This window comes from Musa acuminata, chromosome BXJ3-10, assembly GCF_036884655.1.
Source record: "Musa acuminata AAA Group cultivar baxijiao chromosome BXJ3-10, Cavendish_Baxijiao_AAA, whole genome shotgun sequence".
Classification (NCBI taxonomy): domain Eukaryota; kingdom Viridiplantae; phylum Streptophyta; class Magnoliopsida; order Zingiberales; family Musaceae; genus Musa; species Musa acuminata.
In genome coordinates, this window is record NC_088358.1 from 26,870,354 (window position 1) to 26,891,537 (window position 21,184).

The 21,184-nt window shown below is 39.9% G+C and overlaps 6 protein-coding genes across 7 annotated transcripts; 2 read left to right on the forward strand and 4 right to left on the reverse strand.

Annotated features, from left to right (window-relative positions):
- The first annotated feature begins 222 nt into the window (after window positions 1–222).
- LOC135651940 (heme-binding-like protein At3g10130, chloroplastic) lies at window positions 223–2,996 on the forward strand. Its single transcript, XM_065172588.1, has 8 exons — window positions 223–499; window positions 577–666; window positions 757–827; window positions 1,698–1,799; window positions 1,899–2,003; window positions 2,119–2,254; window positions 2,553–2,662; window positions 2,760–2,996. The coding sequence occupies exons 1-8, from the start codon at window positions 289–291 to the stop codon at window positions 2,829–2,831; spliced, it is 897 nt and encodes a 298-aa protein (XP_065028660.1). The 5' UTR covers window positions 223–288; the 3' UTR covers window positions 2,832–2,996.
- An 815-nt stretch (window positions 2,997–3,811) lies between these two features.
- On the reverse strand, window positions 3,812–4,505 carry LOC103968359 (uncharacterized). The gene has a single exon (XM_009381534.3). It carries the CDS (start codon window positions 4,445–4,447, stop codon window positions 4,001–4,003), a length of 447 nt encoding a protein of 148 aa, XP_009379809.2. The 5' UTR covers window positions 4,448–4,505; the 3' UTR covers window positions 3,812–4,000.
- Window positions 4,506–8,599: 4,094 nt separating this feature from the next.
- On the forward strand, window positions 8,600–9,868 carry LOC135651941 (alpha carbonic anhydrase 1, chloroplastic-like). Its single transcript, XM_065172589.1, has 6 exons — window positions 8,600–8,735; window positions 8,825–9,033; window positions 9,115–9,224; window positions 9,289–9,391; window positions 9,466–9,633; window positions 9,719–9,868. The coding sequence occupies exons 1-6, from the start codon at window positions 8,660–8,662 to the stop codon at window positions 9,860–9,862; spliced, it is 810 nt and encodes a 269-aa protein (XP_065028661.1). The 5' UTR covers window positions 8,600–8,659; the 3' UTR covers window positions 9,863–9,868.
- Window positions 9,869–10,011: 143 nt separating this feature from the next.
- LOC103968360 (small ribosomal subunit protein eS25) lies at window positions 10,012–12,345 on the reverse strand. Its single transcript, XM_009381535.3, has 4 exons — window positions 12,221–12,345; window positions 12,064–12,138; window positions 11,841–11,975; window positions 10,012–10,323 (listed from the first exon to the last, which is right to left on the reverse strand). Exons 1-4 carry the CDS (start codon window positions 12,221–12,223, stop codon window positions 10,210–10,212), a joined length of 327 nt encoding a protein of 108 aa, XP_009379810.1. The 5' UTR covers window positions 12,224–12,345; the 3' UTR covers window positions 10,012–10,209.
- Window positions 12,346–12,777: 432 nt separating this feature from the next.
- Window positions 12,778–17,981, reverse strand: LOC135651938 (signal recognition particle subunit SRP54, chloroplastic-like). The gene is made up of 15 exons (XM_065172585.1): window positions 17,756–17,981; window positions 17,525–17,657; window positions 17,343–17,410; window positions 17,155–17,256; window positions 16,917–17,069; window positions 16,749–16,826; window positions 16,119–16,244; window positions 15,529–15,631; window positions 15,174–15,274; window positions 14,632–14,769; window positions 14,415–14,558; window positions 14,136–14,211; window positions 13,935–14,020; window positions 13,685–13,810; window positions 12,778–13,115 (listed from the first exon to the last, which is right to left on the reverse strand). The coding sequence occupies exons 1-15, from the start codon at window positions 17,939–17,941 to the stop codon at window positions 13,008–13,010; spliced, it is 1,728 nt and encodes a 575-aa protein (XP_065028657.1). The 5' UTR covers window positions 17,942–17,981; the 3' UTR covers window positions 12,778–13,007.
- Window positions 17,982–18,783: 802 nt separating this feature from the next.
- LOC135650939 (uncharacterized protein At2g27730, mitochondrial-like) lies at window positions 18,784–21,084 on the reverse strand. Of its 2 annotated transcripts, none has more exons than XM_065170658.1 (3): window positions 20,884–21,081; window positions 20,697–20,780; window positions 18,784–19,063 (listed from the first exon to the last, which is right to left on the reverse strand). In XM_065170658.1, exons 1-3 carry the CDS (start codon window positions 21,031–21,033, stop codon window positions 19,037–19,039), a joined length of 261 nt encoding a protein of 86 aa, XP_065026730.1. In that variant the 5' UTR covers window positions 21,034–21,081; the 3' UTR covers window positions 18,784–19,036. The 2 variants fall into 2 exon arrangements, with proteins under 2 accessions (XP_065026730.1, XP_065026731.1); XM_065170659.1 differs by lacking the exon at window positions 18,784–19,063 and adding an exon at window positions 19,079–19,801 and having other exon boundaries at window positions 20,884–21,084.
- Between the last annotated feature and the right edge of the window lie 100 nt (window positions 21,085–21,184).

A 21,184-nucleotide genomic window follows, 5' to 3' on the forward strand; every position in this document is an offset into this window, starting at 1 on the left:
GTAAAAGGAAAGTGCTGCGTGGGAAAATAAAAGACTAGGAATTTTGCCCAAAGAAAATTAAGAAATTACTTAACCCAATTCATTACATGTTAATGTTTATGTTTTCTCCACGGCTTAGAAGTCGCCACGTGTGAGTTACATAGATTCATGAGAACTAACCAGATTAACGAACGCGAACCACAATAATTCCTGACAGAGGACTCCGTAGCACCGGGAACAAAAAAAGAGATCTTGATTCGGTCGATGTAGACATGATCGGAGGAGGAGGAGGAGAAGAAGAAAGAGCACATGGCTACGCTGTGGAAACCCTACACCATCGTCACCTCCATCTCTAAATCTCCTAGACACCGGAGCCCGTCGTCCTCGCGGTCGTCGACCATCGTCATGGCCTCGGCGGAGCGAAGCGGTACCGCGGCGCGGAGGAGCCCGTCGGCATGGGAGACTCGGATCTCTCTCGTACTCGCCCTCGCTTCCCAGGCCTCGGCCGTGTCTCAGCGGTGTAAGGATCGAGAGATTTTAGGAACGGAGTTCCCGAGAGATTTTGTTGTGTGATTGAGTCATTGTTTACGGTGGCAGATTTGGTGGAATTGGCGTCGGAAACCGCAAAGTACGCTTTTCCGCGGAGGAGATTTGAAGCTCGGAATCTCGAGGAGGCTCTGATGTCAGGTAGCTCTTCTTGTTTGGTTTCTTCTTGATTTCATGCCGTCCCCATATTCAGTTCTAACTTTTCTCCTTGCTTTCTTCTTGAATGGGAAGTTCCGGATCTTGAAACAGTCAAATTCCGGGTCTTGAAGCGGACGAACGAGTACGAGATTAGAGAAGTCGAGGTAAGATATCCACAGAGGTCTCTTTTGTTTTGATAATACTCCCTGAATGTTTCATTTGTTCTTCTTTTCTGTAGGAATTTAATCTGAATTTTTTGTTTAAGATGTCACGATTGCTCTTCGTATTAGTTCCAGGGACTTGTAAGCATAATTGTTGTTCTTTCGTCGACAAAGATAGGGGCTTTCAGCACAGCTTATAAAGATAGAAGTTTGAGGTTCAAAAGGGGGGGTCTTAGGATGTTGGGAGGACTAATAGTTGTTGATGTTAGCAGCCAGAAACTTTCAGGAGAAAATGTCACCTAACATTTGTAAAGATTGAATCTTTCAGCATGGTTAATGATATCGATTAACGCAAGACATGAAATCGAGAAATTGATCAGGAAAAGCAAGATTGAGGGAAATCTTAGGACTTGGGAGGAGTATCTCTTAAAATTAGCAGCAGAGTGTGTTAAAGCAGTGAATTTTATGAACTACTGAAGGTAATGGACTTCAAATTCAGGCTCTGCTGTGTGTTTGGAGTTGACAGTGTGAAACTTGTTATTTTTTCAGCTTGAAGAAAACATGCAAGTAAATGCTGATTTAGCCGAAAGAAGCCACCTTGATTTCCTTGGAATAAATTATCGACGAGCTTAACCGATTGATTACACCACAACAGGCGAAAGTGCCAAAGATTTTTTTCCCTCTGTATTAAGAACAATAAAAGAAGAGAAGGATGACGAAGAAAAGCTGGAATGTCGTGTAGAATCTTGCTAAATTTTTCATGTTTCTGTTAGCATTATTATTTGTTCATGGTAAATTGGGTAGATTATTGTGATTCCCTATTGTGTTTCTTGATAGTTCATACTGATAAATGGATGTGAATGTGCCCGACAGTCTTATTTCATTGCCGAGACAACAATGCCAGGGAAGACTGGGTTTGATTTCAATGGCTCATCACAAGCATTCAATGTCCTAGCAGCATACCTATTTGGTAAGGTACATGAAGCTCTTCTCTGCTTCTGTCCTAGAAAGAAGCTCCTGTGGATTACTTTGAAGTTGAACTTGAATCTAAATCCAACATCATTATTTTTGCAGAATATTACAAGCGAGCAAATGGAAATGACCACTCCTGTTTATACCCGCAAATCGCAGTCTGATGGAGTGAAGATGGATATGACAACCCCTGTGATCACAAACAAGGCAAGTTCTAGTGTCATTCAGTTTTCACTCTGTAGTATCTGCTTCTTTTTGCATGTTTCATTAGACTTTACTGTATGGAAGGTTATTGATTAAGCGTACTATGTTTGTGGATCAGTCACCCAATCAGGATAAGTGGCAGATGTCATTTGTCATGCCATCCAAATACGGTTCTAACTTGCCAATGCCCAAAGATCCATCAGTAAGCATCAAAGAGGTGCCAAAGAAAATAGTAGCAGTTGCTGCCTTCTCAGGTGTGTGAAAATTAATGAGATCACAGAAATAATGAACAGACATGCAGCAAGTTATATGTTTGTTGTCAAGAACTCAACAAGCAAATCTTTGGGTGCTGTACTTTGGTCTAGAAATCCTATGGATTATTGGGATGTCCAAAGAAGAAACTTTGCTTAAGCAATCAAATCAATTGCTATTCCAATGTGCATTACTTTAGCAAAGAAAGGTTCCTTTCTCCTGTTTTTTGTTGATAGATGCAATAGAGTTACAGTTTGATAAACCATGTAATCCTCAGCATGCTATCTTTCCATCTATCAGGCTTTGTTACAGATGAAGATGTTATGCAAAGAGAATCCAAATTACGTGAGGCTCTAAGAAGTGATACAGAGTTCCAAGTGAAAGAAGGTGCATCAGTGGAAGTTGCACAGGTAGAACTCGACCGATCTACCTTTGCTTCTGAGAAAAAAACTAACATATAAGAAGTGTTTCTTATATACTGAATTCATTTTCCGTGTGATTCCGCAGTTCAATCCCCCATTCACGCTTCCTTTTACCCGTAGAAACGAAGTGGCAGTGGAAGTTGAAAGGAAAGCCTAGTGGAACACACATGATTTTTCTGAGGGAAATGGAACAGATGATGTATGAACACACTGTCTCGTCAGCTGTTGCAGTAGAAAGAAGTGTAGAAAGATACATTTGGATGATCAGAAATGTTAAAGCCATGAGTTGCTATAAGAATCATTGATTCAATCGCTTTAAGCATTCTCCTTGTTCCAATCACATCATCTTTTCCTATTAGTATATTCATTGGTGCTCACAGCTGATACTTTGTATCTATCATCAAAGATTGCAAAGAAGATCCAGGGGAATAACTTTAAGAGCATCACATCATTTCCTATGATCTCCTAAATGATGCATTTCAACTTCCTTTCTATTTTGTTTTTATTCTTTTGAGTGGAACATTAACCTACAGAAATTTGTCCTTACTCTTTTGTTTACTCCTTATCGTTAGTTCATTCTTTGAGCATAATAACATCCAAATGTGCTAATCTCAACTATTGTATTGGACAAGATATGAACAGAATCTACCAGTTACTGTCATGTCCTCTGTAGTGCTCCACTGAGCTAAGATTTGGATCTGAAGTCACTGCAAAAAAGCTTTTGATGTTGGATCGTGTCTGTAGCACTCTGCAGATCAGCTAATGATGTTGGATTGGAAATACCTTCCCTCGGACATAAGCAAGAAGATATGATGTTAAACTTCTTTGTATGAGACTAACATATGGTTAAGAACTCATTTTCAAAGGCCTATATATCAAAATAATGCTTCACTCTGTTTGACATTGATATCAATATATGACGATCCACATCTTTTGTTTCATCATCTGAATCGATTAGCCCCATGAGATCAACCACAGTGGATGAGCATGATTGCCACTTCCAAGTAAACACTAGATGAGATTAGGAAATATATCTGGAACTGATAGGATTTATCTTGACATTAATTGTCCTGGATTAATAGATTTATTGGCCAAAGAAGAAAGTAGAGAACCTGCATCACGTTTCATGGAGACACCTTGGAGAGAGATAAAGTTGGAATTAACTCAGTATGTGTTTCATGGGCTATCTTTGCCTTCTCTGGTTCGGGGAGAGAAGAAAAGAGAAAGAGAACCCCTTCCTATGATTGCATATATATATGTATGTATACATGATGAGCTTATCAGATCTAAATCATCCTTCAGCTAATTCGTTGGAGAACCCAATTCCTAGCAGAAATCATTGCCTTCTGGTATGCTTTCCAGAGTAGGCTTCCACTCCATGGATCTCTCTTTCTCACTTGCACCACTTCTGCCTCCTTGTCCCCGTAGAAAAGATACCATGTCACCATGGGACACCCCTCCTTTGCTCAACATGTCCTTCAGCTGCTGCTTAGTTATCACCAGCTTGATTCTGATCACCCCCTCCTCTCCGACGCTGGTCTCCACCGCTGCCGCCGGCTTCTTCGGTGGAAGAAGATAGTACAGCTGCCCCTGTCTCAAACACAGCGCCGGATCCAAGTACGTGACCACCGGAAGCGCGTCGGATACTGCGTGCCCGGGGAACTCATCCAGCACCTGCTGAACCTTCATCGGCGATCGGTACCGAAGGATCTCTCCGTCCATCTTCACTATCCTGATCACCTTCTTCTCCTGAAGAACCAAGCAGTTCCCCATGCTCACACTCCTGTGAAGGCTAATGGCTGTTGGATCAAGGCCTAAGGCTGGAAGGAGGAGGGCGAGTCTCGGTATTTAAAAGGAGATGCATGGAGAAATGACCCTACCTCGGCGAGATATTGCAGAGGAATGCCATGGACAAAGCTCCTGACGAAGACCCCACCAGCGGAAGTATTTGTTTTTTCTGGGATGGTGAAGTGGGCAGAGGGCGTGCAGATTGCTTCCAAACGTAGTCATACAAGAACAAAAGGCCAAGCACTCTTCCACCTACAAAGCATGGCGATCAAACATGAGATGTGTGGATTAAACTAATGGGAGTCTGCTGCACTTTTAGTGTGTCTGAAGACAAAATGCACCATTGAGTGGAGGGCTGCCATCAACTTCCCATTACTTGTAGTGGTGAGGATGGTCGGAGGCAAGATGTACCACTAAAGGCTTGGCTAGTGGTTTGAACACCGGGCACTAGGGTTTACCAGTCAACCCTGATGTTGACTTCCATTTCATGAACATGTTTCCAACCCTTCTACCATTTACCCATCCAAAACATGGTCTTACTAAAAGTGCAGTAGCTTTTGTCCTGTCACAGAGCCAGAATTCACTAAGGAAACTATAGTGGATGATTGAAATCTCATGAAGAAGATGGCATATTAGTGTTTCTACACGCAATAAAGGACAGTGACTGTAGGTAAGACTTCCGAGTAATTCTCTCTACTGTTCTCTTTCTTCCTCCTGCGCGTGATCGTGATATCCGATATCCATCTGCCAAGTTCATCTTTCCTTTCGTCTTCTGTTGCTTCGGGGAATCCCACCCAATGTGGTCCATGAACACTGTGCTCCAAACAGACAAACCAATCGCCGGAATCCCGCAGCCTCGTCAAGAAGAGAGAGCTGAGCCGAGATCATTATTAGATGGTCAACAAACGGAAGGCATGCATGATTCATGGTGGTAGGGTTACGCATGGCTGAGAAGTCTGCATTGCATGCCGTCTGCCGAATGCGAATGCTCATTTTCTTGGCAGTCGGCAGCAGTGGTCCATCTCCACGTCGCCATGTCCTCCAGTTGAAACCATGGAACAGTTTGCATGCTTCCCTAACCAGGAAGGAGAGAGGAATCTGTTTGCTTACAATGGCGTGTCGTCAAGGGAAAAGTAGGAGCAGTGGGAGAAGAGGACGACGACAAAGATCCAAATCACAAACGATACGTCTGCAAAATATCCGAGAACAACAAGGGGACATCTTTCTTCTAGATTTCATTGTCGGCATGATCGTTGTAGCATGTCTCTCGTCCGCAAAATATCTGAGAACGTGGAAGGGATCGGAGGAGTTTTAGTTCGTGTCATCATCTTCTTCTTCCTCTTCTGCCGTCCAAATGAATCAACAGTGGAATTATTGCTTGCCTGTCTTGATCATTTCAGGTAGAGAACTCTAGATCATCATCATGCATCGGTTGGACCCACGCCGAGCTCATCTTCCCCACCACCTTTTCGCACACCACCGAGATCTTTCCGTGTTAAGGTGATGGTGGGAATGACGACGGATCGACGTCTCCAACCTTCGTTGTTGCATCCGGCAACAAAGAAGAACAGATGGCACGCGCAGTGCGCAATTTTTAACAGGACTCGCCGGTGGCCGAGGCAGTGTCTCAAGAAGTGGGGCGGCGCCGCCCAAACTAGGAGGTCTCTATCTGAGCTGAAGCAATGGGCATGCGTGAGTGAGTCTTTGCGCTTTGCTTCATGCACATACCTGTCTTGACCTCTTTATGACTTCGATGCCATCACTCCGTGAACTGAGAGAATTGATTGGTTAATCTTTGTCACATTAATAGAAATGTTGATTAATAATTTAATTAACTTTAGACTATTACAGAAATCGGCTCACTCATTCCTCCGAGTTTATATATTAACTCCTTCATAGTTTGGAAATAAAATATTTATTGGTCCCTCTGATTTGTAATGTTGCATATATATTCCTCCAAGAATTTATATTTTGCATACATATATCCTTCCAAATATTTATATTTTTTCATATATATATATATATATATATGTATATATATGTATGTATGTATGTATATGTATATATTAGTCCTCAAATATTTAGCTTTCCCACATAAATTCCTGATTCTTGCCATTTATATAAAGGGTCTCTCCTAACATTTAACTTGTGTATATTATTCCCTCATGTCAAGTCCAAATGACTCCACTGTATGACATATCATAGTAAAACTTTATCACTTTTCTATTTTTTTTAATTATATAAAGCAATTGCATCCAACTTTTATGTTCATCCTCTAGAAGAAGTTTTATTTGTATCCCAACAGCCTTCTATCACAAGTCAAAAGCACCTTTCATGGGTTGAAAATAAGTAGAAGATTACAAGGTCTATCATATAGATAATAAGATCAAGGAAATAATGTGCAACATAGAAAGATTGAGGATAAAAAAAAAACTCTATTATGATGATGATGATGTTAAAAAATGACTTTGTCAGTTCAACTATTCTTGTCATAAATATTCTGTCAATTGTGAGGACATGATTCAAATTATTTTATGTTTTAAAAAAATTAATTTGTTAGGATTCGATGAATGTATTATAATTTATTTAAACTTTAAAAATATAAATTAATAGTTTAGCATAAATAAAATTAATATATTAGTAATGTCATCAGATGGAATCATGATAATAATATTATAACCAACCTAATTCTGGGCATTTAACATAATAGGGTTCGATTTTACGTTATGTTGGATATTTACGAGAACACCATAATTAATACTCGATTTTGAAGAAATAATATGTAAATTGATTTATATGGACTTGATTAGTATACTAGTTTTTATTAGGATTTAAACAATCTCCGTGAATGATTTTGACTCAATAAAATTAATATATTAATTATCTCATCAAATTGAATTTGATCGTTTCAACAGTTACATATATATATATATATATATATATATATACATATATACATACATATATAATTCAATTTCCAAGTTGGGAAACAGGATCAACTCTCAATTTGATGAAGGCAGGATATAGCAGCATCGTAATAGGATGCCGATAATGAAGTCAATTTCCTGTTCCTATGTTGCCATTCCCCACAATGTAATATGGTTTGCAAGAAAACCTAACGATGAGTATCTCACACCATCGTCAGTTTGTCACCGTCAAACAAAGTGCCACTTGAGGTTGATATTAATGCACGCAGGCAGGCAGGCAAGAAGTTTAGATCATGCAGCAAGAAGTTGACACTTGTATGCTACATCCTCATGGGGACCCTTTTCGATTACTTAGCAATAGATAGATAGATAGATAGATAGATAGATAGATAGATAGATAGATATTGAGGCAGGCCGTATTGGAAAGTGCATGATTCTTAATGGAATCTTCGCTCATAATTGCTTTTGAGTAAAGTGAATGATGAGATGAAGTTTGGCATCTTGTCCATGTTGTGCCATTTTATGATTCTTAATGTTTTCTTTCTAAAGAGAATGCATTCTTTTGGAGAATTCTTGGTTCAGTCACCAGAGTAGCAGTTTGTTTGCTCCATATATGCACATTTAAGTGTGCTGATGGTCAATTCTTGTTCTCTGTAAAAAGGGAAATGTGAGTTATGAATGATCTACTTGCAAAGTTCCTAAATTCAATAGGCCAAAACATGATGCAATTAGATATCTTCCCTCAGACAACAATGTAGATATTCATTCCAGTGCTATTTGTCTTGTTTTGTGGTGTTTTCTTGATTAGGTTTCAGCTAATAGTTGATCCTTGGATCTTTCATTGTTGCAGCTTGAAAAGATACTTAAATTGATCCATTGTATGTCTTTTTGGCATCAATCCCATTCAAGAATCCTGTCTCACATCCTGAGAAGCTAAAAGGAAAGAGTGCTTGCTCTCAGAAAGGATCATCGAGTGGACTCTTTAGGTCAGCTAGAAAAGTTCAACTCCTCTTTTTCTTCTTGTTGATACCATCAGAACTCACTGCACGAGAGCACTGTCAGATCATGGACATGCCTGATCTATTAGGCCAAAAAGTAGATGTCTTAGATTATGTTTACAGGACTCACCTGTAGAAGAATGGATCACACCACAAAGTCCTGCGTACCAACGTGGATTGCAGAACGTCCCAACCCATCACCACAAACTTCTGCTTCTTTATATGGACTGCTGCTTCTACCTGTCTAAGTGGAGGAGGAAGAGGAGATACAGATGGCAATGGCTTGCATGAAAGCCATGTTTTCCCTGGAGATAGCGTCCCTTCTTGTGGCCTGTGCATATGCCCATGGTATGAGGCTTCAACTTCCTGCAGGTCGCGCTCAAGAAGCTCAAGCTCTTCATAATAGCCAAGTCTCAGGAACTTGCGGTGTTCGACAGATTTCATTAGATTTGGATACGGTGGAGCAACTGGACCAGAGAAATGGGGAAGCTTAAGCTCAGAGTTCAAGCTGTGCTCTGCAGGAAAGCACCAGTCCCCAATCAACATCGTGAAGGACGACGTGGTCTATAACCCGAACCTGAAAGGACTCGACAGGGACTACGTCCCCACGAACGCCACCTTCATCGACAATGGTTTCAACGTCGAGGTCTGTTCCTCCATCGATGAAACCTCAGCAAGTAATGAGAGACATACATGGTTCAGGTGATCGAACTCCTTTTTCCTGTAGCTACGGTATGAAGGTGGTGGTGCAGGGAAAGTGACCGTGGTTGGGAAGAACTACAGCCTGCTACAAATGCATTGGCATTCGCCTTCGGAGCACACCATCAACGGAGAACGGTATGCCTTTTGGATTAATGGATTCTTCTGCTGCTGTTACGTAATTGTTCCAATCTCTCGACAGGTTTCCGGTGGAGCTTCACCTCGTTCACAAGACCGACGGCGGCGACATCACCGTCGTATCGATCCTGTACCGGTACGGCCACCCGGACGCGTTCCTTATCCAGGTAGAACGGCGATGAGGGGAATAAGATGCTGTCATTGCTTCGTGATCTACTGACGAAAGTACCTTAATTCACAGATGAGGAAGGAGATCGATGAGCTGGCCATGGGGGTACGCGCACAAGTTCCAGTTGGTATTGTTCGTACAAGATGGTGGAAGCGCCACAGTCGCAAGTACTACAGATACGTTGGATCTCTCACGACACCACCATGCACTGAGAACGTTATATGGAACATCCTCGGCAAGGTATACACACACGAACATTAAGAATCAAGCTCAGTTGGCATCTCACCAGTTGATTTCTCTGTCCTCTTCGTGTGTAACGTTTCAGGTGAGAGAGATGAGCGAGGAGCAAGCAAGCGCACTGAAAGCGCCGCTGGAAGAAGAGTACCGGAGTAACTCGAGGCCGTTGCAGCCGCTGAACGGGCGGACCGTGCAGCTCTACGATGAGAGGCGGCGGCCACTGTCTTGCTGATGCTGTGGTTCTCTGTTTCCTGGTCATGCATAAGAAGCATTTGTTGTGGTGGCTAATACACCAACAGCAAATAATTTTCTTGATCAGCTCGATGAAAGCCACTGGAAATTGCAGCCAAGCAGCAACACAATGTATGGTCAAGGCAATGATTTCTTGTAATGGCAAAACATATTATCTAGCAAACTCGATAGGGAACATGAGGTTCAACTCTGAAGGAAGAGATTTGTTCTTGATAAAGCAATAAAAACTAAATGCCATACATAGTTAATACTACCGAGAAAACATCCCATAACCCAAGTGGAAAATAAGTACCAATTGCTAGAGAATCAAGGGAGACAAAGCTGCTCTCAAGTATTGGTGGCTCTAGTGTAGATTTGTTGGCTTGCATGAGCAGACACCATCCGAATAGCACCCCTTGCCATAAGATCCTTTATGGCCCTCCTTGCTAGTGATCCATTAATCTGAAAAGAAAGAGGACATAAGCTCAAGTCATAATAATGCACACCGTAACAAGAAACCCCATGTATCCAAGAGGATCTTGAAGGAAGCTTCAGTTCTTATCATCATAATAATGCTAAATACTAATATGGATATAATTAAAGAGGCAGACAGTAGTATGACAGAGTTACTATCACCTACCCTAAACCACAGTTGCATGGGCCGGAAAATAGAAATTCAAGGATGAACCATATCAATGTCAAAGATGCAGCAGCACAAAAGGCAATCATGACATTTTACCCAAGCATTTCAAAAGAAAACATTTGATTTTCACACAGTATTTCATGTGTATACACAAAAAAGGTGCCAGTCAAGAAAATACTTGTTTAAGGCAAGGAATGTGCTGACCAGAATGAAATTATCACAGTCGCAAAGAGAGATCTCACACAGGTTTCATGAACCACAATAGCTACATATTCAATCGCACAGAATACCAAAACGAAGAGTTACACCAGTTACCCAAATACTTAGGTATTATATATTACGATTGCAAATCATAGGATGTCAAAAAGAAAAAGAAAATAACTGAAGCCTATCCACATAAGGTTGGGTAATAAGTTCTTGTCATTGCCTTCTCCAGATTTATGAAGATGGATTCATGTCCAAGGACAAATTGATCAACAAAGGTAAAAATTATGCTCAAAGATAGATTCCCAAATTAGAGGCTCCAATTTTTATGAACATAAGCTAAAGAAATCAGTTCCGTGAGCATCAATGCTACCAAAACAAAGCAACTATATATACCTAAATAAAAGGGAGAAGGCACTAACGACAATTAACCAAACCCAAGTATAACACAAACGAGTTGATTCTTTTTTCTCCTCTCATTAGGAAAAAAAGTAAAACCTGTTTCAGCACATTTCAAGCTAATGGAAAAAAAATCTGATCCCTTAATTTAAACCAGACACTTGATTTCTTCCAAGAACATACTGCATGAGCAATGGAACCAATGCAACACAAATTTTACTTAATTAGTAGAGCAAAGCAAAATCAACCCTAAGTAATTGGTTAATCATAACATGTTTTAAGTACGCACGAAAAGTCAACATACATCGTAGCAACCACACGAGCAAGTGCAGTTAACCCAATGATTAAAGAAAAGTAAGGCAACAATTTGGATCAACTAAACTATAGTTATGTACTTCCATCAATTAACTATCTTTTATCTATAGAGTGGCTAATTGATCTCGTCTCAAAATGGAATGACCGATCTCTCTACATTTACATACTGCATGATGTGCATACTTTTGTCATATTGATGTACACTCACCAAAAATTGAGACTTAAGGCACGTCACATCTATTCAAACATATCACCGTATAGTTGTAGCGCTAAAGGATTTAGCAGAGAAAGAGAGACGAGATTGCATTCAAAGAATCAAACCAACAGTAAACTACTTCCAAAAGAGAGGTTGCTGCAGAATTCTAAGAAGCTTCTTTAACATCGAATGGATGAACCAGATCAAGTCGAGATCTTTTACCCGCAATCGCTCGGACAGCACGGAAGGGGTAATCTGCTTGTACTTGGGAACTTCAGACAGCATCTTATCGTAGTTCGCCTGGTCAAAGAGGACCGCGTTGTTTACCTTCTCCTTCTGCTTCCCCTTGCTCCACTTCTGCAATCCAAATTCTAAATCACTTGAGCACCATGATAATAAGTAAAAAAACCAAGGCCCTAAATTTAACCTTACAAGCACACCATACCTTCTTCTTCTGCTTGCCTCCACCAGATTTGGCCGGCTTCGAGGACGGGGCCGGACCCTTGTCCTTCTTGGGCGCCTGCCTCACAGATCAAAGAAACCATTAGCGAATCAAACCAACGAAAATATCTAATATGAGGAGGAGATGGAGATACGCTTACCATCTCCCTGGATCCAAACGCGGAGAAGAAAGAACGTCGCGGCGCAAGTTGATGAGGAGAGAGAATGCTGTTCTTTGTCGTTGGCTTTAAAAGGAGAGGGTTCCGCGGCTTAGGGTTTCGCCCGCTTCGCGCCGACGTTGCCGAACCGAGCCCAAGGCCTCGCCTAAGACCAAGATCAACCCGAAACCCAGTACCGGTCCAGCCGAAGCCCAGACCGGTCCATTGTTAAATGAGAGACATCTCTCTCTCTCTCTCTCTCTCTCTCTCTGTGAAAAATGACAGTGGGCTTTAATTGCTTTTATAACAATTAAAGAATCAATAGGATTAATTTATATGCATAGACAAATGTGTGCATATATGTGAGGTTGAAGGTTTTTTATTTGGATTTGATTTAGATTGAACCAGGGTTGAACCAGAACTAAGCCTATACAACCCCGGTTATGCTTGGGCTATCCCAACATGACTCACTGTTTAGGTTGAGCAGGTTTCGGAAGAACAGTTGATGGATCAGAAGTTGGCTTGGGAAGATTTCCTTCATCGAACCATATGTTCTCATCTAAAAGAAAGAAACTATTCTAGAAACAATTAAGGTAGATAAATCTCATTACAGATTGAGCAGCTATATGTATCGTTTATGAAGTCGCAAGAAGAAAAAAATAACACTTGAGTTCGGAGATGACATTCTCAGATTTGACTTCCCACAGCACAGAAGGTTTAGAAGGTCAACCTGCAGAAATGGAAAGAGCCATGGGAAAGGCTGCAAGGTTCCACATGAAGGGTAGAACTCTCAGTTCTTGCTTCCGAATCCACGAGGGCTGGGTCTTGCTGATGCCGAGTCTGCAAACTGTTTCCTCGGCTCCGATCGTCTCCTCCTCCGTGCAGTGCCAGGAGGTGCCTGTTAGAGAAAATAACAAGGAAGCCGGTCATCGCATACATAATAGGCCGCAACAGATCATTGCATACTAAAAATCATCAAGATTTATGTTAACAAGTTCCACCATTTTGGAGATCAGGGTCTCAATGCACTACTTTTCCTCCTAGTATGGTAATATATATGCTATTTCCTAGGTGTTCTCTCTAAATTTTTTACACTTGCAACAGGTTTCATGTGAAAAATATCAGGTCACAGAAGGCACCCAAATTGCTTCTGAAAATTAAATCTTCATACATAGGGATGATTACTCAATGCTCATGTTAGAGGTTTTTTTTATGGCAAAACTCTTTTTGCATTTTATTTAGAAAGTTTTTCTGATCGATCATTCTTAAGGCATAATTACTAGTAATAAGGACTTAAAGCTTGTTATGGAACATCCGTAGTGTTAGGAGATTGTTCAACTCATCTGATAAGTGGGGGGTTTCATTCTACTGCATCACACAGACTACTAAAAGGCAATGACCATTAGGAAATCAATCAGTCTAGAGGATCTGTCAATGAGTTTCTTCCAAGAGGGCAGTGAGAGGTACCTTTTGCTCTGCTTTCAGTGACTCCTCTAGGTTGCTCAATGCTGGGATGGATCCTCCTTGCATGACCCCCAATAAGTTCTTCATTCGAACACGCATTTGGAATAGTTGAGCAACAAGTTGACTCACCTAAGCACCAGAAAGCTCTATAAATTACCCCAGTAAAATTTTATAATGCAATGCCCTTTAGAATGCAAAAAACATTAAATATCTTTAATTAAAACTGAGTTCAGAAGCTCTATGCGAGAAAGACCTGCTGCTCTGTCTTTCCAGACTCAGTAGCAATTCTCTTCCTTCTAGCTGGTGACTCAGCTAGCAGCTCTGGCTTTTCCCGTTCCTCTGTGTGTTAAATTATAAGTTCATGGTTTAGGATTTTGGGTGTGAAATAATAGGTGTTAGAGATGAAGGCGTGAAAACAATCAGAATTATCACTAGTCTCACTGAAAATATCTACCTGGGGTCATCACATTAATCATTGACTCCATGATCTTCAGATTTTTCTCTGCTTCACGAATTTGAGATGGAGTAACCTTTTTGAAACAGGAGACATGGAAGTTAGTTGCAGTTTTATCATCCACCACAAAAGAGTTTATACAAAAATTTAAGATTTTTTTACACAAAGTAATGGCCATTATTTCTTAGTGACCTCTTGTAGCTTCATCTCCAATCATAAATGTAATTCAGTTAAGGAAGCAAATGGAAACTCAGTCATTATGAAGTTAAACATGCATACCTTCCCCATGCCTGGAATCATTCCGATGACACGGCTCACAGAACCCATCTGTGCAACAGCACGTGTTTGTTTTAAAAAGTCATTGAAGTCAAATTTTGCGCTCATGATCTTCTTTTGTAATTCCTCAGCATCTTCTTGTCGCATCTACTAGCAAGATTTTTTCACTATTTAGAAATGCACATGATAAGGAAATTTTTGGAAGATAACAAATACTTACTACTTCTTGTGCCTTCTCCACAAATGAAAGAACATCACCCATCCCTAATATGCGGCCTGCCATGCGATCAGGATAGAAAGGTTCAAGATCTTCCATACGCTCCCCTCGTCCTACAAGCTTAATAGGCCTTCCTGATACCTGCAACGGCCAAAAGAAAGTGCTATATAAGAGCTAAAGATGGTCCACAACATGCATGAATGAATTATGATGAGATTATTTTAAAAAGGTCATTACACATCCCAAGAAGAAAGAAAAAAGTGGTCATCATGCCATATTAAGTTAAAACTAGTTATACAATAAATTCAGACATTCTAGCATCTAAATGTATGGTTTAATTTTTAAAAAAGTAAGATCTAAAATTGTCTGAGTCCTCCTTCCTATGAAAGTAAAAGTTCAATATTTCCATAGAACTTTCTGATGCCCATAGCACCACTATTTATTAAGCAAAAAATGTAGAGAAAGCTGTTTCAAACTGAAAGATGAGATGACCTCATCAAACCAAAAGGTAAAGTCTTTCCCAAGAATATGTTAAGAAGTCAAACCTCTCTAACACTCAAAGCTGCTCCACCTCTAGAATCACCATCCAACTTTGTCAGTATTGCACCAGTAATACCAATCTCAATATTGAATGTTGTGACCAAGGCTGCAAAGAAGAGTTGATAAGGAAACAGACGTAGGCAAGACAAAGGAAACACAATCTAGTAAACAGGCCTCCTAATTTATCATCATAGCAAGCAGCTAGTTCATACAAACTAGTCATATTAAGCTACCCAATTAAACAGTCATTACTAAGCACACTTGTTTTATTGGTCTTCAACAATATTTAAAACATACAGTAAATCACTGAAGCATGCAGCAAAGAAGTTAACAGATAGAGTAACTCTAGTTTTTGCCCACCTGCAGCTTCCTGGCCAGTCATTGCATCCACTACAAGCAGAACTTCGGTAGGATTCAATGCCTGCTTTACTTCCTTCAACTCATCCATCATTGTTTTATCTATCTGATTTGAATAAAGAATTTAGCTAAAGTACAATTTATCATGAAGACAAACAGTTATATAAGAATATCATGTTAACTTCTGAATTTTCTGTATATGAAAGATACATGAGGATGTAGTTGCATGTAAGAGTGGTGAAGTCACAGTTCTAAATAGTTGAAATGAAGACAACAAGTTTTGACTAAATTTATTTGGAAATGGTGCCTAAGTTAGCTGTGTTATTTTTTCAATAATATATTTTTGAGGATTCAAGGTGGGTGTATTTATCATTCTCCTTCAGGTTTGCTTTTACTAATTATACAGGGTTCTTGCAAATCATCATGCTCCTCAAATTAAAGATCTTTCATCATACCAATTTTCTTTTCAACACCAAAATTATACTCATAACTCCCCTTGGTTCCTTTCTTATCATAAATAAAAAAGATATATAATTACATTTACTAGAAACACCCAAAAAAAAAAGCAATCACAAATAAAGATGTCATGAGACCTGAAGTCTTCCAGCAGTATCCACTATAACCACATCAATTGACTTCTTCCTAGCCTCTTCAAGACCGTGCTTAGCTATTTCCGAAGGTTTTACATTTGTGCCTTCTGCATAAACAGGGACACCCACCTGCACAGGCTCACTGTTTATTATAAAGGAGATGACAGTAGAGGACAGTAGATCCTAGTTATGTCACAAGAGAAATTAGTAAATGGAAAAAATAAATCAAACATGCAAGCTCACGAATGAAATGTCCAAGATTAGCACAAAAATCTAATACTATAGTTTTTCAAGATGAAGATTTCAAGATTCCTACAAACAAATAGCTACTTCGAAATAAGAACAAAAGTTGTTCAGGAAATAGGTTAAATTACGAAGATAGTAGAAATCAAATAGTTAAGTTTAAGAGAAAAACCTCTTTACTTCAGAAGATTTTGTGGACACTACCACCACTAGGTAAATCATAGTTAAATTTAAAGAGTGGTCTTTTCTGCTAGTGGCTAGAGGAACCAAAAAATTTTACCAGAATACAACATTCTCAGGCCCTACTCACGCTTGTACAGACTCGATGAACAAGACCACCAGAAATATTATTCTCAGACAAGCAAACTATACCCAGAAGTTGTAGGTTACCTTCTCTCCCAAAATCTTAAGTTGGTCAACAGCTGCAGGCCGGTAAACATCTGCAGCAACCAACATGCAGCTCTTACCCTGAAAACTGTGCTTTTCAATTAGCATCAATAGGACATGCAGATTTTACCCAAACAAAATAAGGAGAACAAGAGGGTCCTCAAATTGCACCAATTTCTTCAAGTAGAAAGCAAGCTTCGCAGAAACAGTAGTCTTTCCGACACCTTGAAGACCAGCTAGTAACATCACCGTCGGACCAGACTTTGCAAATACCAGTTCAGACACTTCTCCACCCATCAGTTTCACGAGTTCATCATGCACAATCTGCATCAGATACACATCGTGATGGTAGATGGTACAAGAGAACCTGTATAATTCTATAAGACAAATGCTTCATACTCATTGCTACCTTCACCAACTGTTGATCAGGTCTCACTCCTCGAATCAAGCCCGCACCAACAGCCTGGTCGCTAACAGACTGCACAAACCTTCTCACTACCGGCAAGCTTACCTACACAACAGTATGTTATCAGGTCATACAATCAAATGAGAGAAGAGTTCTCTCTCCTCTGCTTGAAGTTGTTGCCATCGACTCACATCCGCTTCCAGGAGAGCCCGCCTGATATCCCTCATTGGTTCGGCTATGTTCTCCTTCGTCAAAACATCTGCCAAATATTGTTGACAACAGATTCAAGAAAATGCTGTAAACGGTGACCAAAATCAAGAATCTAAAGCAAGGGGAAGCAGCCAAGAAGAGAAGCGAGGATGGATTTGCAGACCTACACCCCTAAGCTTGTTCCAGGCCGTCTCGAGGCCAGTCGTCAGCTGCCCAAACATCTCTGCCCTCACCGTGAAACATCTCCCTCTACTAACGTGTTCAGATTTTGAATTGATCCAACCCCAAAGTTCCCTCTGAGATTAAGAAATATTGTGACCATGACACTGTCACGCAGATGAAGACGAAGAAAGAAAGGAACAGTATCACGAATTCGGACTTGGGGAAAGCTTACGGTAAATAGAGTCCTGCGGGAAGATCCGAGGTAGAGGGTCGAGCCGGTCCAGGAAGTAGAGGAATTGGAGGAAAGGTTTGGCCTTCCAGCGACCCTCGCGCCGCAAAAGGCTCCACTACAGTGGAGAGATGGCGCGCACAGGGAGAGATGGCGGTAAGGGGAAGCCGAGAAGGAGACGGCTTCCATGGCCGAAGACGGAGCGAAGGACGACGAGAAGAGACAGGATAATGGAGGATATAATAAAAGGCGAAGCCTTTTTGGGCATATTTACAATGCAGCCCCTGCATAATTCAGAAATGCAAAAACATTATTTTCTTATTGTTATATAAATGATATGGCCATATTTGTTGTGACAACAGTATGACAATAATTCAATTGAGTTACATAACTATATAAATGTACCAGCATTTACTGTTTAAATAATTTTAATGATCATATATATATATATATATATATATCAATTTAGCGAGCAAAGAGATATTAATTTCTATTCCCTACTGTATATGTTGACCAAAACATGCCACGAATTAATGTGTCAAATTTATATTTTCAAGGTGATCTGTCAACATAATTGCTTTGCCTTTTGCCTTTCAATTCGACTCTAATTTAGATTTTGTTTTAGTTCTCTTTTATTTTCTAAAAATAGAGAACATAATGAGTGCTGTGCATGATTAAAATATATTTTTTTTAAATTCAAAATAATATTCAAAACTATTCAAAGACTAATTATAAAATATTCATACAATTAATTATATTTAACATTTATATTTTTATATTTTTAAAAATTATATTAAAGTTTCTTTATGAAAATAAAATATTTAATCATATATATTTTTATCAACAGAATCAATGAGTCAATGACATGAAAAAAATATATTATATATTTTATTTTTATAAATATAACTTTTAAAAATATAAAAATTAAAATACTGACTAATTACAGAAAATAATATATAATTAACTCGTTATTTGATGCAGAACGAACTGTTTGAAGCCAACAAGATGAATCTTTGGATGCTAGTGAGATATAACCCAAGAGGCCATTGCATTCGCATTCACTTGATAAACATCGAAGCTGCTGAAGTCGATACCTCCAGCATCAACTCCACGTTATTACACGTTAAATCTACAGGATGTGTACAGATTAATGTCAGAGGTCCACAAGAAAAGAGTCTACATGCCACTTCATCTTCATCTTATTTAAGCACGCATACATTTATCCAAGACCACAGTATGTACACAGGCGAAGAGTTGCGGTAGGAAGGAGAGAGCATATCCGTGTCAGCCTTTGTGAGGTTCCTCGGATCTCTGCAGGAACACAAAGATGAAATGAAGGCATGAAAGGAAGTATTGATATTTAGCCCTCTCTGCATTATTAAGCAACAAAATCATCAATCTAAAAGAACATTACTTTAATTAGTTGTTACCACGTCAAAAAGCTCGAAAGCTCTATCTCAAATTCAATCACTCCAAATTAAGATTTAGTTTTTTAGTTTTGCTGAAACTATATATACACATGAAGGAACCAAAGTAAATGATTTGCCGATAAATAGAATCTAATAGTACAACCAAGATTATTATACCCAACTGTAAGAGGTAAATACCAAACTACAAAGAGTTTGCAATGTCATTATTACATAACCACAATTCCTGCAGTTTTTGCTTCAAAATCAACACTAGTGTTCTTCATTGATATTGCCATCTTAGCAGGTGTATTTTTTGTAAAATTAAAGTGGATTTTAAAAGGGTAATACAACTACCAACCTAAAAACACTTTCCTTCCTCAAATGCAACATGATCAAGGGAAAAATAAAAAGAACTAGATTCTGTATCAAAAGCATCTTACTGGTTCCCCGGTCACACCACTTCGGATGACAAGCCCTTGTTTCGTAGCTATTTTCTGATTTCTATGGCACAGAAGACCTAAAGACTGATTTATATAGCTTAGCCATCTCGTAATCTTCTGGTATCAAGATTTCTTTACAATGTTATTTTCCTCTGATCTTGACTGTTGCATGTAAGTCATATGCTCTGAATTTGTATGGCCTACAAGTAGCATGAATGGGTTAGATTTAACAATAGACTTGCACACAACAACATTAATAACAAGGCTGGACACTGTGACATAAATCCTTCTTTGAAGGCTCCTCTTCAATTCCTCCCAAAGAAACTGATCTAAGAAAGAGATTAAAATATCCATAAAAGGAAGATGCTTAATTGGTCAAAAATGACAAAATAATCTTTTTTTTTTTTCTTCAACTTAAATTACATAAAGAGGATATCACTGAATTCAACAACAACGGACAGCATGATCTCTATGACAAATTTAGATATATCATCTCCAGAAAAATCAATGATGTGATGTGACCCCTTAAAGCTTTCCCCTTGTTTATTGTTGTAGAATGTTGCAGGAGCTTAACTACACACTATTATGAGCCGAAGTGTTGAGATGGTGTCCAAAACTAGACGGTACAGTTATTACAGTTCTATCACATATAAAGAGTGTTCCCTTTGAGTGACATGTTTGACTAGAAACCAAGTTCGAAGTCCACCCAATTTACCATGTTCCGATGTACTCCATAGCATCCCCTCCCTTATTCCAGTTTTTCGCCTTTTTCCAACTCAAAATATGCTTTTGTTAAGTTGTTGCAATCATCATAAACCTCAAACCTCTTTGATAGCAACCACATCCCCAGACACAAAACCCGACCTTTTTCTTGTTGAAGAAGTATGGAAGCCCTAAATCTCTAAGAAAAACATCATTTTCACAATCCTGGAAGCTATCAGAAAGCCAAATCCTCAAATTTTCCAAACAGAGAGCACAGATTAGCTGCTTAAGGCTTACCTACGATCCATATGATAGAAATATGACGCTGATCAACTTAACTAGAGAACGATAGCTACAAAATAAAGCAGAAAGGAAGCCCAAAATTTTGCTTACTTTCTCGGACTTGGCCTTCTCGGCTTCGAGCCTCTCCTTCTCCGCCTTTCGCCTCAGCTTCTCCATCCGCTCCCTCTCCATTTTCTACGCACAAAACCAGCCCAGTCAGGCCACACGAACACATCCCCCGATCAAGACCAAGAAGGCTCCGACAAAGGCTACCGAGACAGCAGCAAGGGCCACTCACCTGGATGTAGACGTTCTCGGCAGCTCGCTCCTCCTCGCTGAGGATCCGACCCCTGTCGTCGCTAAAGAAACGACGGCTCCTCCGAGCCAGCTTCTCCATCGCCGGCCTCCACAACCGAGGGACGCGGGCGGTGGCGGATCTCATTGCCATGGACGACCTGCTTCGCGAGCACAGACGACAGACCAGAAGCTAAGAGGACCCACGAGAGGGAGTCCAATTTATACGAGAACAAACCGGAATGGATAAGGATGGAGTAAACCGGGCCAGCCGACGAACCGCTACTCTCGAGCGGTTTAGTAAA

Bases quoted from the DNA above. Each gene is read 5' to 3' on its own strand.
- LOC135651940 (XM_065172588.1), top strand. From the start codon at position 289: ATGGCTACGCTGTGGAAACCCTACACCATCGTCACCTCCATCTCTAAA. The intron at 667-756 runs GTAGCTCTTCTT...TTGAATGGGAAG, and splicing joins CGAGGAGGCTCTGATGTCAG to TTCCGGATCTTGAAACAGTC. The intron at 1,800-1,898 runs GTACATGAAGCT...TTATTTTTGCAG, and splicing joins CAGCATACCTATTTGGTAAG to AATATTACAAGCGAGCAAAT.
- LOC103968359 (XM_009381534.3), bottom strand. From the start codon at position 4,447: ATGGGGAACTGCTTGGTTCTTCAGGAGAAGAAGGTGATCAGGATAGTG.
- LOC135651941 (XM_065172589.1), top strand. From the start codon at position 8,660: ATGGCAATGGCTTGCATGAAAGCCATGTTTTCCCTGGAGATAGCGTCC. The intron at 8,736-8,824 runs GTATGAGGCTTC...GGTGTTCGACAG, and splicing joins GGCCTGTGCATATGCCCATG to ATTTCATTAGATTTGGATAC. The intron at 9,634-9,718 runs GTATACACACAC...GTAACGTTTCAG, and splicing joins TATGGAACATCCTCGGCAAG to GTGAGAGAGATGAGCGAGGA.
- LOC103968360 (XM_009381535.3), bottom strand. The intron at 11,976-12,063 runs GTATGGTGTGCT...TTTGGATTGCAG, and splicing joins GAGGCAAGCAGAAGAAGAAG to AAGTGGAGCAAGGGGAAGCA. The intron at 10,324-11,840 runs GTAAAAGATCTC...CTTTCTTTTCAG, and splicing joins TGCTGTCCGAGCGATTGCGG to ATTAATGGATCACTAGCAAG.
- LOC135651938 (XM_065172585.1), bottom strand. From the start codon at position 17,941: ATGGAAGCCGTCTCCTTCTCGGCTTCCCCTTACCGCCATCTCTCCCTG. The intron at 14,770-15,173 runs GTTTGACTTCTT...TGGCCGTTGCAG, and splicing joins CAGCTTTGAGTGTTAGAGAG to GTATCAGGAAGGCCTATTAA. The intron at 14,021-14,135 runs GTAGATATTTTC...TTTAACACACAG, and splicing joins GATTAATGTGATGACCCCAG to AGGAACGGGAAAAGCCAGAG.
- LOC135650939 (XM_065170658.1), bottom strand. From the start codon at position 21,033: ATGGCAATGAGATCCGCCACCGCCCGCGTCCCTCGGTTGTGGAGGCCG. The intron at 20,781-20,883 runs GTGAGTGGCCCT...TTTTGTGCGTAG, and splicing joins CCGAGAACGTCTACATCCAG to AAAATGGAGAGGGAGCGGAT. The intron at 19,064-20,696 runs GTAAGCAAAATT...GTGTTCCTGCAG, and splicing joins AGAAGGCCAAGTCCGAGAAA to AGATCCGAGGAACCTCACAA.